At 37.2% G+C, this 17,885-nt stretch overlaps 1 protein-coding gene across 1 annotated transcript in view; it reads right to left on the bottom strand.

Moving 5' to 3' along the window:
• The window catches only part of LOC133524030 (BMP and activin membrane-bound inhibitor homolog), a 111,121-nt gene extending 93,505 nt beyond the window's left edge, over positions 1-17,616 (bottom strand). The window contains exon 1 of the mRNA XM_061859804.1: positions 17,029-17,616. Coding sequence (XP_061715788.1) covers positions 17,029-17,116 — 88 coding nt within the window. The 5' untranslated portion in view covers positions 17,117-17,616. The remainder of the gene's footprint in view (positions 1-17,028) is intronic.
• Between the last annotated feature and the right edge of the window lie 269 nt (positions 17,617-17,885).

The raw sequence follows: 17,885 nt of genomic DNA, 5'->3' as shown, positions 1-17,885 counted from the left end.
AGATTGCCTTGGAGCTTCGCGTTACTTTAATTAAACATAGTACGTTTACATACAAGTCGCACAGTTTAATAACAAACATTACTCCATTATTATGAACTTATGTTTCGAGCAGAAACAATACATGAAAAATAAACACATTTGGCGTTTGTTTAATTTGATTTCAACTGAACTGAAATGAAATTATATCAATTATAAAGGCCGCTGCCGTTTATAATTAATAACAAAATAAACTACAATAGCAAAAACACTCGCAACCCGCACGCCAAATCTTTTTGCGGCTGGTCTTAATTTGCATGCATCTAATTACAAGAAGTTTAAGTATATTTTCCTGTACCATTCACTTGAAGAGTAGCAAAAATAGCATTGCGAACTTCTTGTAAGATATGCAATATTATATTTGTACAAGTGGGAATATGTGTCGAGCTGAAAGCGAGTATGTCGATATCAAAAACTAAGTAGATAACTATTTTTATTCCACATAGATGACAACATACAGCGATAAAACTCGCCCGAGAGTACGCCGCTTGCTTAGCCTATGGACGCTTGCAACTCAAGGACTATTCACAAAAAATCACACATATCACATATGCGCGTTCCCGACCCATAACTGTACACTTTTTTCAAGACCCCGTTTATTCAAGTATTTTTACCAAGACTATAGTGTTCTCAGAAAACGTGTCTTGATATTTGATATACGTAATTAATTTTTAGGTAAGATGCTTTGGGGTAATTTTGAAAATCGCAAATGTATATACTACCTAAACTAAAAGCACTTTCTTGCGTAACATTCAAAGCGTAACAGTATCGTAAATGTCTCACTTTGTGTGGTAGGGCACAGCACAGCGAATGTCATTCCAGATCTATAGCAGAGCCTAACTGGGGAAGTCCACTTTACAGAAAACCTTACACCTTACAGATAGTGTTGTGTTCCTGCCGGGAGTAAGGTTGTCAGAGCTCCACGAGGGTGTGGAGTTTTAGGGTTTGCCACCGACAAAGTAAAAAAAAATTAAAGTATGAACTGCTTCTGATACTGAACTAAGTAGATATAAACGATTTTCAAAATTGGCCCCATTGTCGAATTAACCGCTATGCACCTAATACGAGTATGTCGGCTTAACACCTAAGAAAGACATTTAAGTAACCAAACCCATAAACATGTAAATGTTTATTCGATACAGTAGCAGATGGATATCTGATCCGAGTCTCGTGTCGGCGAGTGGGCGAGTTAATTCCATTTATTGGCCACACAATTAATAATGTTGTTGATCATTTTAATTATGTGCACATCACGCCTACGGATTCGCTGTCAATAAGATCTTCTATTTTTAAATTTATCGAGACGGTTTTTTGGCACTGTCTAGGAGCAAAGTTAGTTTAAATAATAATAAATAAAATAATGTTCTACTGAAAAATTACAATAGGTATTTTGACTGGGTAACACAGAATACAATGCGAACCAAATTGTGCTAATGCGGCGGAAAAATATCTCAGACATAGTTTCGTGATTTTTTCTATCAATCCTTATTTTCCTTTTTAGGGTTCCGTAGTCAACTAGGAACCCTTATAGTTTCGCCATGTCCGTCTGTCTGTCTGTCCGAGGCTTTACTCCGTGGTCGTTAGTGCTAGAAAGCAAAAAATTTGGCATGGATATATCAAATCAATAAAGTCGACAAAGTCGTACAATAAAATATAAAAATTTAATTTTTTTTAGGGTACCTCCCCTACACGTAAAGTGGGGGTGAAATATTTTTTTTGCTTCAACCCTACAGTGTGGGATATCGTTGGAAAGGTCTTTCAAAACTAATAGGGGTCTTCAACAAACATTTCTTGATTAAGTAAATATATTCGGAGATAATTGCTCCGAAAGAAAAAAAATGTGTCCCCCCCCCCCTCTAACTTTTGAACCATAGGTCCAAAAAATATGAAAAAAATCTTGGAAGTAGAGCTTAAGAAAGACATTAAATGAAAACTATAGCGGATATGATCAGATTAGCTGTTTTTGAGTTATCGCAAAAAGTTTCCCCTTCATAGTAAAAAGACGTACACCCACAGTTGATTAACAATCTACCATACTTTAAGCTCCAGTTTAGCTTATTGTGACGGAAGAGTAACTACGGAACCCTACTCTGAGCATGGCCCGACATGGCCGGTTTTATTAAGGTTTAGGTTGGAGTCTACCGTTGCGAATACATTCCGTCTTATTTCCGTATGATTTTTTATTGCATTTTCCCATGATTAAAACGTGTTAAAATTCAATATTAAATTACAATTGTTTGTGTTAGCCTCATCTTAACAATTAGAATCACTTTCTCGGGCACATCTTATGATTCAATCAAATTCAAATTGTTTTTTGAAAAAAAAAAAAAATTATATCCACATTGAAACTAATACAGTATGATACCTTTGGGTATGGCGCTTTACCGGCTTTGCGCACACTAGTCGGGTCGCTACATACTACTATACATGAATATGGTGAATCTTACCAAAAAATTGCATATAACCTTTTTTGTTTATAATTTATTACGGATTATTTCTTACATTGACACTTTTTCCCTAACTCTAATTTTCTCAAAAATGAAATAAATAAACTTTTAACTGGGACATATTTCATGCTAAAAGGGGGGGTTGCGTCAATGGCAGGTGAGGGGGGACGCTAGAGTGCGTAAAGCACCATACCTAAAGGTATACTACATTCCTTTCAAGATGGATATAGTTTGTTCGTCTTTCCCATACATAACAACATACCTTGAACATAACTTGACCAAATCTAATAAAACTGGCAGTACGAGTAAATTTTGATGGTGTTTCCAATTATTTTGTAAAACTACCGATAGGAACTCTTCAAATAGGTACCTACATTACCAACATAAATTCATAATCTGGTCGTAAAAGTGTTAAACTGAGCTATAAACGGTCAAATATTGACCCAAAAATTTACCTCATAAAATAATCGCCTATTAAACCGGCATGTCAGCTACACGTCCGACACCGGCGTTCAATTACTGGCACCCACGCTTATCGCGGTAGCGCCGTATCGGACCTACACATCGGATTTGTCTAGACTTGTTGGTTCAATACCTACTTAGTATTTGCTAGTGTTAAGACCGAGTCTTTTGAGTCTAAACTTGAAGAACTCGACTCGTTATTACGAGACTGCTCTAAATAATCTTTGTAATACTTTAAGTCGCGTCGTAAGCTGAACTAAAAAGGACTCGAGAGCCTCCGAATTTAGGCTCCGTCATCAATTTTTCAAACTAAATTATTAGTAAATAGAATAAGCGTTAATGTTTGGTGTACTTAACGTATTTTACACGAAGACAATGCATTTCGAAATGATATTGTAAAAAAAATAAAAATTATCTGAAAAGTACTCGGGTATCTAGAAAAGACTCAGGTTTCTGACAAGTGGAAAATATCTCGAGTTTCAACTTAATTATAGTCTGAAAAATACAGTGGAATCTTACCCAACACTAGTGTTAGTGTTTACGTAGATTTCTGCACTGGCGCCTGTTTAAGTGTACAGAGTTTATCGCGTTTGTGTGCTTTAATAACGATCTACGAATAATGTGCTGTTCAAAGGATAGTTGCCGGTGGTCAATAAAGTACTATTACTTTAAATATGTGTTTAGCGATTTAGCTTATCAAGAACTGACAATGTGCACTATGTATGTACCTATGTGTTAGCATCAATAGTAGTGGTTGACACAGCTCCGAAAGTTTCTTGTCATCCTGGTTTTTTTCTAACTAGAGATTTATGTCTTCTAAGCTAAATTATCTGCCAATCTAATTGATCTAACATATGGTGACTAATATTCGACGACCGGTTTGGCCTAGTGGGTAGTTACGTTGCCTACGAAGCTGATGGTCCCGGGTTCAAATCCTGGTAAGGGCATTTATTTGTGTGATGAGCATGGATATTTGTTCCTGAGTCATGGGTGTTTTCTATGTATTTAAGTATTTATATATTATATATATCGTTTTCTAAGTACCCTCAACACAAGCCTTATTGAGCTTACTGTGGGACTTAGTCAATTTGTGTAATAATGTCCTATAATATTTATTTATTTATCTGTGACGTTTTCAACTAAATGGAACCACATTGTCTATTATCGAGAAGGTTGATTTGAAATTGAAGTTTTAAGGAAATAGCGCCATATATGGCAACATTAGCAACCGACAATAAGTACCATTTTGGTTGAGAATGGGACGATTATCTGTACTACAAGGTACAAGCTACGCTAAGGCTACAAGGTAGCTAATACATAGGTAATATTTGACGCGAAGTCTGATCCGATACTTTTGATAGTGACTGTATATTATGCCTGGAAGTGACACAAATGGCCTATTGTTTTTAGCGTCTTTCGACGGTGGAAGGTCATTTTTAGTCGGGAAAATAATACTCCGTAGTATGACTATCCTATATACAATAAAATTAAGTACAGGTTTAAGAAGCGAAGACTCACCTCACCTATCCAACCAAATACAATAAAACCACTTACGACGAAGAGTACCGTTTTGATTACCTGCTTTTGTCGCATTACTGACCATTTTACTGTTCCAAGAGATAAGCAGTATTATTTTCAAGAGTCTTCTAAAGTACTTAATCTGCATTTGATGGTTTTCTAAACCGTTTAAAGTTACTCATTGTGCAGTTTCGGGAACACTAACTTTGCAACTGTATGTGACTTGGACCACCCGTGAGTCGATAAATATTAATTATTTACAGCGAATGCAATATAAGGCGATAACTTGCTTAAAGGGGTTTCTAGTACTAGTTACTTGAAAAACTTGCATTTAATTTTTATATTAAAAGAGTAAAGCACAAATGAGCGCAATAACAACTCATTTTTTCCGAGGTTATTTAATTTATCGATCTAAACATGAGGTTTCATAGAAGTCGAGGATAATAGGTAATTGACGCCCAGTTTCTAGGACTATTTTCACATATGTACATAAGGTAGAAGTATTAGTGCTCGACGCTGCACTAGTACTCGACATGGCCACTTTATGTCGAAGTGACAAGGATTAAGTTCGAATGCAGAAAAAACTTCGTTGTTCAAATTTAACCTATATTTCCATGAAATAAAGTGGCCATGTCGGTGACTAGTGCAGCGTCGAGCACTAGTACTTCTACCTTACTATAAACATTTAGTTGTAATCGAAATAAAAAGCATAAAGTGCCTGTATTCGTTCTCGTTTTTCAACATAACACCAAAAGAAACCCTATTACGTGTCCTAATTTCTAAGTATACGGCGAACCGGTAGGAATCGACTTACATTGACATACATATATGAACACCCAAGCCTTTTACGGAGATCAAGTCTGCGAGTGTATACATTTATAATATTTCAGAGAAAATATTATCATAAGGTAAAAATAAAACGTAGTCGTATGATTCATATTAAGATGAACTAGATGATCAGAGTGGGATTCTTTTTCTAGGCTGCCAGCTAACATCTAATAGTAATGTGCCTCAAACCGTTTGATTGGCAAGTGAGCAATAAAAATTACTTAACACTTTCGGTGCCGGGCGCCCTGTTTTCAGTACAAAATGAACACACATACAGTCGCCATCAAATATATTGGAGCAGCCGAGGTGCTCCCAAATATCTGAACACGCACTCTAACTCTTTGATAATAGAGACGTGTTCAGATATTTCTGAGCACCTTGGCCGCTTCTATATATCTGATGGCGACTGTACATGTTCTTGGCAGTGAATGTGTGAATCTTAACCTCTCGTCTGTGTATGATAAATTGGTCCAGATCAAAATTTTAGTCCAATTTTGCATTTTTTGGGAGAACAATTTTTTCTGCTCTATACAACAATCAAGGCACAACCGGGATTTGAACCCACGATTATACACCGCCACACACAGGTTAAGCTACCTTTTCAAAATATTGTGTAGTTCTTGACTTTCAAAGCAAAGTCAAGGTATTATCTTAAGCAGGTATTTTATAACTAGACATATTAAGTCGCAACGCCATAACTCCGCTTTCTAAGCGAGAAATGAAGAAAACCGCACGATAATAAGACGATTAAAATGCAATTTTAATTTTCATAAAAAAGTTAATATCAGTGGCAATGTATGCGTTCGTTCATTATAGCGTAAACGGACCGTGGCAGTGGGATTCCAAAGGTTTGTCCATCACGAAAGAGTCGAAACCCAAGGCAATCAAGTGCACGACTCAATATAGTAATCTACTATAACATGACGCCACGTTACACTTAAGAGAATAAGCATTTTTCTAGCGCATGCTTACAAAATAGTTACCTACACGATCTAGTTTTAGTCGAAATACGTCAAAGAATCTAGTTTCTGTGCGTACGTCATTTCTCAAAGCGAGTTGTATTTAGACTCAGAATCCAGTATAATTCATTGACATATATCTAAAGACGGGCCTTACGGGCAATAAGAATGGGGCCAGTACAGCGGTGTCACGCACACGAATTCGAGCCAATCCTGCAGTCTAACGCCACAACCCGATTGGTTGATGAGTTCGCATCGCGCGCGCGATTGGTCGCAGCTAGTGGCGGCACGATTGGCTCGAATTCGTGAGTGACATCATTGAACTAACACTCTTAGTGCGCGTAAGGTAATCCTTAGATATAGATGTATGTAAATGGTATAATTGCGTTATTCGTTTACGTACCTAGTTATAAAAGATCTCGAGATCACGTTACAGGTGGCGCCCAAAAGTTCAACTTCAATGGAAATATTTGGCCAGGCCGATTTCAAATTACAATTTCAATTTGATCTGTCTGGCATGAGCAAGATGCTGCGACTTTTTTTATAAGTTCGATTTCTGCTACAGTGCTACTAGGTCTAGGCACAGGTTAAAAAATACCGGACAAAATTATCAACCTCCATATTAGGGTATATGAGAAACTTGGTAATATGATAATCAGACTTTTGAATTAATCGAGACCTGAAACTCGTTTTAGCTCGCAATTTCAGACTAAATTAACTGCTTCATTTTACATTTGAGTATGAGATACTGTAGGGATCATCATTAAGTATATTTAAGAGAACTCAAATGGCAGGTAAAATTCTCCAGCATGTTTGGATTCGGAACTGTAGACCCTACATATAACATTCAGCCAGCTGCAAACAAAAACCCACTTGTAATAAAGTGATCAAATAATAATGTAAATTATCCGCAATTTTCCCATGATGGCAACACTCGCAGGCGCCGGCGCCGAGCTTCCGGCGGCTACAGGAAGCCAGCTGCAACTGTCGTCGTCGCGCACTACTGGCCAACGTGTCGGCTTACCTCCTTACCTGTGGTTGCATTATATTCGCATTTGTCACTTGGGAAGTACAATGAAGCGCTGTATAATTAGGGTTGCCATACGTCCCGTATTTTTACCCGTCCTGGTTTTATCCCGTATATTAATACTGCTGTAGAATACGTATATAAATGGTCACAATCATCTCAGTTTAACCACATTGCTGCGAAACCTTTTTGAGTTAATGTTATGGGAATATTTGCACAACACCCCCCGTAACGCCATTATTACCTCATCGGCCCGTATCCATTCCGAATAATTATGGCAACCCTATGTATAATAGATTAGGACTGATTGAATCAGAAAGAACTGCTAAGGTTCTCTCAGCAGATAGTAAAAGGCACTGGGATAATTTCGAATGCGGGGTAATTTTAAAATTTGCTAAAATATCTACTAAGTTAGAAGCATTTTTTACTCTGGAATCAGTAAGTAAGATGCCTTGGTAAGATGGTTGGTTGGTGTAGTAGTATAAGTGTTGCCAAATTATCAAATGCTATTAGCAATTTTCAAAATTATTCCGCTTTGAAATTTACCCCGATGCACCTTATGGGGTATTTCGAAAAAGGAGTGTGTTTCTCTCATTGGATTGATTGGGCCGTATGCGTGAATGCCAAAAAATACGGTCCATAACACGCATCAAGGGATGTTAAGACAGGAGATTTGGGCCGTGGAATGAGACGTGGACCAAAAAGGGTGGTATGAAATTATAAATCAATTTTATTTATCAAGAGCTTCATAATTATAATGTTATTATAGAGTCAAGTGGACATTTTTTTTTTATGGTGAGCTCAATACCCCCCTTACGCTCTCCTTACTCCATCTCACAGTACGAACGGTTTCTCATGAGCCAAGTAATATGTGTAAGATCTGGGCCGAGGTAATAAATAATTGGATATAAAATAACCAGCTATATCATTGCAAGTATTGCAACCAACTACCACACAAAGATGGCTACAGTTCAACGAACATCAAAACAGAATATATACAACCACTGTCACGCCAAGCGAACAAAGAGTATATTTTCTGACACAAATGACTCCGGCCATTTTCCGAGAACGTATCTCGATGAAAAATCTTGGACACAAAAGCGTGAGTAATCCTGTAAATGTGGAACGAATTGGCACAAAACTTCTGTTTGATGCATGCATAATTCGTTGCTTATAGATATAATTTTAGATAATATGTTAAGTTCGGACAGTCTGATGGATATTGCTGATATTAATCGAAATGCAGATTAATTAGGTGCCCTGACTGCCCTGAAATTTATTGGTATACAAGGTATAACAAAAAGAGTGGGATTCCGTTAAAACGTATATTGGTATCGTGTTTTGATTAGGAAAAATTAGAAGATTTTTTTTAGCCTTTGTATGGAAGGTTGGTCGACTTGGACGACCTCCCCATAGATTTTTTTTGCGTCAAAAAATATCTCTTCTACTTTTTCCTAATTAGAACACGATATGCCCTTAAACGGATCTCCACTCTATTGAATAAAGCATTGATTAAAACTCCATCGGCAAGAAAAAAACGACTGGCTGCAACTTATAAAAGTTGTGGGTAAATAGGTAGGTATAGGTCGCTTACGTACTATAAAGTCTATAATACTTTTGAACTATTTTTAACAATCTCATCAAGCTTTGTGACGTAATAATGACAGAGCAGCAACAAATAGGTATCATATAGAATCTTAAACCTATTTTATTACAATTATCTCGCTATGTAGCGTAAAATGCGTAAACGAAGAAATGTATGCTATTTTCGCACCACAAACGCATACAAGTGTATAATTATCAATCGCCTGACAATTAACGATTACATTAACCTGACCTTTCCATACACCCCTAAATAAATCGACAATGAAACGATGCGATAAAAAAACCGAATGTAACTGATACAATCCGAGGGGGCTCAGCCCTACTTTAATTTCACTCATGAATTCACACGACGACTCATACAAATATGCACCTAATGTCACTTATATTAAAGTATATATTCCGATGATGTAAAAGGTTGATATAACGGGCGCCATGTCTAGAATTTAGGCGCCGTAGGGGTGTCAGTTTACTGTTAATGGGACTTTCCTGTAATTAGTCACGGTGCATTTAACTATAAAAAGAGCCAGTAGAATTCATTTTAATTGTACCTACTGGAAACATCATTTTTAACTGAGTGAGTAGAAACAGTGTAGAAAAAACGGACAGACAGACGGACATGACGAATCTATAAGGGTTACGTTTTTTGCCATTTGGCTACGGAACCAAAACCGCAATCATAAGTATATAATTGGGGTGCAATGTGATTTCATTACCTCTGCATCTTGAAATTTCGTCTCTAGCTCAAAATCTACGAAGCCTTATTTGATTGCGGGAGAGGATTTTACAAAATTCCATATTATCGTTATTTTTGTACGATGAACTGACGACTAATGTGAGAAGCTATTTAAGATTGCAATTGTTCTACGAAATGTATGATGTAAAAATCCCCTTTGATAAAAACAGTGCTACATCCTTTATAGAAGAGGGCGCCTCGAGGGCGAATGACAACACCCCGCTAAGTGGGCGCCCATGTCTGAAATTTGGTTTTCATTTCAAAGGCCTTAGGCAGAATGGCAAGTTCGCGTGCCTTGGTTTAGATACCCCTGCTGGTCTAAACCTTCGATTGCCCCGCACCCATCTCAATAAAAAACACTCCAATGACCCCCAAAGCTTGCCGGTACCCATTTCATGTAGACGTATGCAGCAAAACACTTCACGCATACACAGAGCCTGCTTACTTATTGCGACACCGTGACGGGACGATCTAATGCCGCTATTACACTGAGCGATTGACATGGTCGAGTTTGCAAGTGATTGGGGATTATAAGCGTGTGCACTGACAGGATCGTGTAGGTTTTTACATAATACAATGTAAGACGTTTTAGTTTAGCTTTAAGTCATATTAGCCATTTTTATATCGTATGACATTATTCAGAATACTGAGAAATCATACATCTAACTCCAGAGAATGAATCCACTTGATAGCTTTGTCGTTTAGTTTTATCAGGTTTTCCGGGAGGCCTCCAGTTCCTACTATTAACCATTCACCTTGTGGATGGAACACCCATAAAAATTTCACTGGTTTTGAAGCACCACGTCTTTTTTTAAATACTTTGTTAGAAAATATAAGTTTGTAACCTTTATACTGAGTTACGGCTTCGAAACTAGAAATCAAACCAATTTATACCGTACCGCTGCCTATGTTTCCATCTACACTACACACAATATATGTAGTTGGCAACACCTAAGTCTAGTCTAACGAAGGTAACATTTACATAGCTTATGCAAAACATGTTTAAACAGTCGGCGCGCGTAGTCTTGCCTAACTATAGACTGGTCAATCAATATTGACAGCCTACTAATACCAGAGGATAATAATAGAATCCGGTTAAGCTAACGTTACACCGTGTTGAATAGAAAAAAGTGAGGATGTCATTATATACGTCATATTTTCATAGAAATTGGACTTTAATGGTGACCACACTTTGTCATTGCAAAAATCATGCAAAGTTGGTTTGGTCTTGGTTTTTGGTAAAGAGTAAAAGCAAGGAACAGTGGCGTGGCGTAATATAATTGATTTGAGACGCCTCTTTCTACAGGTCTCGAATAAATAACGGTTTGACGCTAAGCCAGTAAGCATTGGGGAGCGCTAAGACATAAGAAGCATTGGGCTCATTATGATTATTGTCTCAAGAAAACCCGCTGCTAGCTTAAACTGTACAAAGACAATAGACAGTTCGACGAACTATTCGAGTGTGGTGTGACTACGGGACCTACCGTTAAACGTATTAGTAGTAACAGTATCTATGTCGGCGGCCGATCGTAAGACCAGGCAGATCGTGAAATTTCTAGACATATTGTGAAAGTCTTTGATTCGTTCCCTGAAGCGGGGCTCTATACAGTTTGCCCTTCGGGCAACTGAAGCAACCTAACCAACCTATCCTATCTATTGGTTTAATGTAACTACCTTTAAAACATGACACAGAAACATTACGATCTGCCTGATCTTACGATCGGCCGACAACATCTACGTCACTCTTGTATTAGGTATTTTAGTGACAGTGACGTCGACACAGAGAGTACCGTAAAAAAAAACCAACTATAGTCCAAAATCTCGCAACTATGGTCATAAATTTGAATTACTATAGGTATTAAAAGACTATTGTGTATTTCAATACTTAGTTCTGAGACTTCTGAGGCCACATACTTTCATAAATGACGGAAAAATCCCAGGACGGACAATACTAAAAATAATATCGGTATTGGTACTTAAATAAGTGTTGTACCATTTGTACCCGTGGACCATAGTTGTAGTGTTGGAGGTAAGTACAGAAACTTCAAGAGTTCCTAAATGGAGCCAAGAAGTGCAAATTGGATAATTGCAATAACAAGAATTCTGCGATGCTGAGCAGCAAGGAAACATCTTCTTCCTTGCTGCTCAGGATCGCAGAATCGATATAAAACCAACAAAAAAAGATGTCTCCTCTTTGTCATACTCGTAAGTTATAAAACAAATCGCCGGAATTAAGACCATTTCTCTAACAGCCAACCGTAAATGGTAGCATAAAGCATTAGATCTGCAAAAACTGCAGGCAAGCGCCCTTATAAAATGAAAACCTATCAACTCCAAACTGAGTATGCTAATTCATATCTAAATTACCTTGTGTTAAGATTGGATTTAGAATACACTAGTTGTTCCCGCTAAGATTTTTTAGCTTTGAGGGTTGGGCAGGCGGACTTGTATACCAAAACGCGTCAACTCCATAGCTACGCTGCTGTAAATTTCAACTCAACAGCTTTGTCTTAAGGTTTATTTTGGAATGCATGATTAATTCTAGTTAAGGCTTTTTAGTATTAAAGGTGTGACATGTGGTTGGCGCGCCGGGAGACAGGCGCCTGTGACGTCACCGGTGAATCAGTGGTAAGCATCGCAGGGGATTTCTACCCTGACGGGTAAATAAATATGAGCATTGTGGACTGAGATTCCCCCTTTTTAGACTGAAAGTAAAAAGAGCTTAATGTAAACGAGAATAGTTTAAAGAATGATATGAATGGTATATTTATACTTTTACGCTGCTTACGGTACAGGCTATGGAATTTACTTAATGTAGTCATAAACTAACGTGTTTGTTACACTTCACGGAGTTATTTACAAGAACGCATGTGTATTGTATACTTATAATGACAAATTAAGAGTCATACGAGCCTAGCCCCGCCATATAATCGAGAATACCAAAATAAAATTTAAAATGACATGAAATGATTACCACTTCTCCGCTAGCTAATGGTTGTCCGGTAGATATCGCTCTTTAGCGATAAGACCGCCTGTTGTCACCTCTGTCTTCATGTATTAATTATGTCTCTCTATAAATAGTATCTTCAGGTTATGCAATAAAGAGGTTTTGTATTGCATAATTGGCATGGACATTCAAGTAACATACCTATAAAAATGTCCGTAGTACCTAGTATAATATAATTATAATACTAATTCGTTGCTAGTAATTGTAATAAATAGAGCGAGTACATACAAAACACCTACACGGTCTATTTTATACGAAACTCAATTTTGTACAGAACATTTAAATCATACCCCATACAAAATAAATCCCTATGTCAAATTATGAGTAGGTACCTAACCGAATATGTATATGTATATAGCAAATCGTAAATACCGAACTGTAATCGGATGAGCGGCGCCTCGTTATCAGATCGTTATAACTTATCGATTCGTTACATACGAGTGACGTCATCGATAAGGTTCTTCTGTATTTACCTAAGCAGAACTGAGACTTGGGGGTCTAGCCAAAATGTCAGTTATTGATAGAAAACGTCGCTCGAAACTTAAATCATATATGGAAATAGTTATGTGACTTTTTGTTTGACGTTTGTCGATGTACGATCCTCATCTTGGCTAGGTCCTCAGAAAACTGGCACTACCTTTACCTTGGTATTCCAGAGATATGACTTTAAAAACGGTTCAATTGAAAAAACCTAAACCCTTACTAATATTAAATTTCCATAAAGAAAGAAAAAAGAACACAGCCTTGGTAATGCTAAAAAGAAAGAAAAAAGTAAAGCCTAGCGCTAAATCCACAGTACTAAATCCGGGCTCTACAGATTTTACGACCACCTAAGCATTATGAAAGTTCGATATCCCTACGCGTCTAGTCAACTCTAGTCTCCAGTATAATAGGTAACTGGGGATTTTTATGTAAGCCGGTATAAGTACCTAAATTTCAGACAACGGCGGCGCCATTCTTATCAGCTTGGCAACAAGAATCGATACTTATGTCTCGTAATCGATAACGAACAGGCCTGCATTGGACCAAAATATGTACCTAGTTGTAGTTGTAGTTGTAGTTGTAGTTTGAAAAGCCATTGCCAAACCAGAAAAAACGGAAACTTTAAAAAAAATGTGGGCGCGAAGGGCTTTTTCCTATAGAAAATTTGAATGTTACGTCTGTTTCTACTGGCAAAGTGGGTTTACCAGAGTATACCTATACAAGCTACGTTTTACTTGCTTTACATTTTTTGATGCCGTAAATCCACGAATGAGGAACACAGCTTCGCTCCAAAACCCGTGTCGTCGTAGTTGGGATGAAGACCGCCAGGCTAAAGTGGGACTGGGCTGGACATGTCTGCCGGATGAATGATGACAGATGGGCCAAAATAGCCACTAGCTGGCATCCCCAGACTACTCGTGGCAGAGGCAGACCGAGGAAGAGATGGCGGGACGACTTGGATGCGTTTCAGCGGGATTGGCGGGATCTTGCTCAGCACAGGGAGGAATGGAAAGCGAGAGGGTAGGCCTTTGCCCAGCAGTGGGACACACAAATAGGCTAATAAAAAAATCCACGAATAGAATGCACAACGAAAGTGAAATAAAAAAAAGTTGAAGTTGACAGATGTGTTATGAGATGCTTAAACTTTGATCTTTAGTTACAAACACTATGTATTGTTATCTCAATTTTGAATATATACCTAATAGGTTAAGTACCTACCTAAACACATTTTAAGTAGTACCTATATGCCTACATTTTAATAGCTGAATATCTAAAAATGCTTGAATAGCTTGGATATTTCTGCACAAACTTGGCAAAAAGTTTTTTTAGCTTACCTATAAATATAATAGATTGATAATTACCTGTAGAGTGTAATAATGTGTAAATTTTAAATTTGTTTTAAATTACTTAGATTAAATTAGCCGTTAAGTTTTGGTTACTTATTTAAAACTGTCATTTCACATAAAAGCTGAAAGACTCAAATTGCTTTGTATTCAACTCCATTCCATACTCCATTGTTCCCTTATCACAAAGGGGAGAACATGTCCAAACTTGTTCAATGTTGTACCAGCTTGCCTTATCAATATCCATGCCTTGGTGGAATGACTCACTTTGGATGTCATGAAAAACTCTTCCTTCTTCTTGAAGAGTGGGTACACTAGGACATCCGTGATACGTGTTCAGTATAAGTGTATAAGTATAACACAAGCTTTTTTGAGCTTACTGTGGGATTTATTTGATTTGTTTAATAATATCCTATAATATTTATTATTTTATTATCAAGTGATCCAAATGAAGAAAATGATTGTGCAAGGGAAAATTCATTTAGCTATAATCCTGAATTAGGCATTTATGTAGATATCTAATACCTACTTAGATAGAAATAGACAACTAAAATAGAATTTGTAACAAAATGAAATAGAATACAGTTTTCAGTGAATACAATTTTTAAGTATAACAGAGCGCTGGTGGTCTAGCGGTAAGAGCGTGCGACTTGCAATCCGGAGGTCGTGGGTTCAAACCCAGCCTCGTCCCAATGAGTTTTTCAGAACTTATGTACGAAATATACATATAACATTTGATATTCACCAGTGGCTTTTCGGTGAAGGAAAAAATCGTGAGGAAACCGGACTAATCCCAACAAGGCCTAGTTTACCCTCTGGGTTGGAAGGTCAGATGGCAGTCGCTTTCGTAAAAACTAGAGCCTACGCCAAATCTTGGGATTAGTTGTCAAGCGGACCCCAGGCTCCCATGAGCCGTGGCAAAAATGCCGAGACAACGCGAGGAAGAAGAAGACAATATTTAAGTATAACAATTTCAATGAAAAAAAAAACTATACTCATTAGTTAATAGTGTGGCGTTTAATTGCTTACCAGAAGCCTTCATTTATAATTACCAAACAGAAGTAAGTGTTACTATGGTATTAGAGTCATTAGACTCATTAGTCATTGTTGCTATAATTATGTTTACTTAGCTAAATAATAAATTCAGGAAATAATGCGAGTAAACATAATTCCAAAGTACCCAATATAAATTAATTTGCATGACAAGCAATGAATTAATTATTATTATTAATGTGCTGATTGTTCAGAAAACAGTTAATTGGTTTAATAGTAGCAATATTAGCTCTGTGATTGCAATTCAAAGCAATGAAAATTAGTGACTTGCTTTTAATTTAAAATGAACATTTTTTATTGCTAATTAGTATTAATACATGCACTTTATCTGGTTGTAGGCCAATGTAATTAAATTTGAATGGTTGGAGGCTTAAACAATAGTTTACTACCTACCTAATCAGTAAAATTGGCAGTTGAAAGTGGCGTTATAGGTACTGCCAGACCAGATAAGCAAGCGGGCAGGAATACACATTACATTAGGCAATTATTAAAAAGTGACTTTATTGATGTTGGTGTATTTATTTTGAAATTGGTACTTACAAATCATTCAAGTTCTACAACTTCTTTTGGAAATTAAAGTAAAATTGGAAAAAAAATTTCACATTTGTAAAGGTTTCGGAAACATGGGCCAAAATGGTTAATGAGTGCGGGCAGCCCACGGTGCAGGCAGCCCGAAAAGATAGCAGGATGAGTTGGACACATTCTATCCAAAATGGTGGGAAAATGTCAATGACAGGGTCGAGTGGAGAAAACAAGGAGAGGCCTTTGCCCAGTAGTAGGACAATAAAATATAATAACAAAAAATGCTTGTGACTTAATTAGTTGGACTAGAAGGGGAAACATAGCAATAGGTAGACAAGCTAGAAAGCTTTTTGGAGAAATGACCATATAAACTACTGTTGAGATTGAAGGACTGGATAAATCAAAGAGGCTTTACTAAGTAATGGAAACCTATGTAAAATAGAACCGGGAATATGCTAGGACAACTGTTATGACACAATGAATTCATCAAGACCATTATAGAAGGAAACAAGTAGGGAGGGAGAATGTTGTGTTGTATCAGGCTGTCAAGGAAAATGCTAAGGAAATAAATACACGGAGATTGCTTCACCAACAAGAGTGGAGCTCTTACATAAGTTTATGATGATGCTGGTTAAATGTTGTAGGGCAATTTTACACAGATCAACCAGTCAGAGTCAGGTAATAAGGCTTGTGTTGTGGGTTATGGACGGCCAATATAATGTATAAAATAAAATAGTATAAATAAATACTCATATAATATATGTATCTAAATATAAAACATCCATAACTCAGGAACAAATGTTTGTGACAAACACGCAAATAAATCCCGTACCAGGATTCCAACCCAGGATCTCCTTCTTCGTAGTAGGGTCACCACGGCTAGGAGGCCGTCTAAGTCAGTGGATTAAAGACCTTTTCAAGAGCCATAAAAACTGCTGGTCGATGAAGGACAGAGCAATAAGGCTGTACTTATTCTACTAAATGTTGATCGAGTTGTTTACTTACCGGTCAAAGTTACATCCAAGCTCTCGGAGTACACCGCCGACACCCGGTACACAACAAGCAGTAAACACAAGCTGAAGTTGACCGCCATCACTATGTCAATTAAAACCTATCACAACTAATAAACACTAAACAAACATCGCCACAATCCCAACACGCTCGTCGTCAGTCATCACCAATATTCTATTTTGAAAATATAACTTCTATTAATAACACTTGTAAGGAAAACACATAACAGTTGATATTACACTGGATTAAGTATGTTATACTTAGTTAATTTACTCATTTAGGTTATTTTCAATGTTTTATAACAAAGTTTTGGATTGAACACGCGCTTACGGCTTCGGTCGCTACGCGACAACATACCACCGCAACTGACAATGTGATACTGACCTGACAGTGACAGAAGGAGTGAAAGAAAAGAACGTATGAAGAGCGAGTAAGCGAATCCGGCGCCGGTCGAAGCGTAGTGATGCGGCCTCATTCTATCTATTCCATTAGTCGATAAAACTGTTTACACTTTTGATGTTTGCTCTTTTATACGGATTATCCTCGTGCCGCCCAGTGTTCATTAGGAGGTACACTCCGTTTCGATGGAATGTCAATCTTCATTAGTTTTAATTTAAGAATTTTTGCGACACCCTACCAGGGTCCATGTGCTTGATTGAATGTTACATTGTAATTGAAAAGTATACTTGGATGAAAATAAACATTTCTATCTCTATCTCTAAATAAGAGTATAGTGGATGTACGTATTTAATGTTCATGTTCTTAGTGTTTCTTTAATTATTAAACATGAATAGTTTACAATGTGTAATTATTTTTCTTTGTAGAATGGATTTTACTAATAATCAAATTAA

The sequence above is a fragment of the Cydia pomonella genome, chromosome 13 (assembly GCF_033807575.1).
Source record: "Cydia pomonella isolate Wapato2018A chromosome 13, ilCydPomo1, whole genome shotgun sequence".
Taxonomy (NCBI): Eukaryota; Metazoa; Arthropoda; class Insecta; order Lepidoptera; family Tortricidae; genus Cydia; species Cydia pomonella.
Note: the sequence above shows the minus strand (reverse complement) of the source record. Positions and strands in the feature narration are given on the sequence as shown.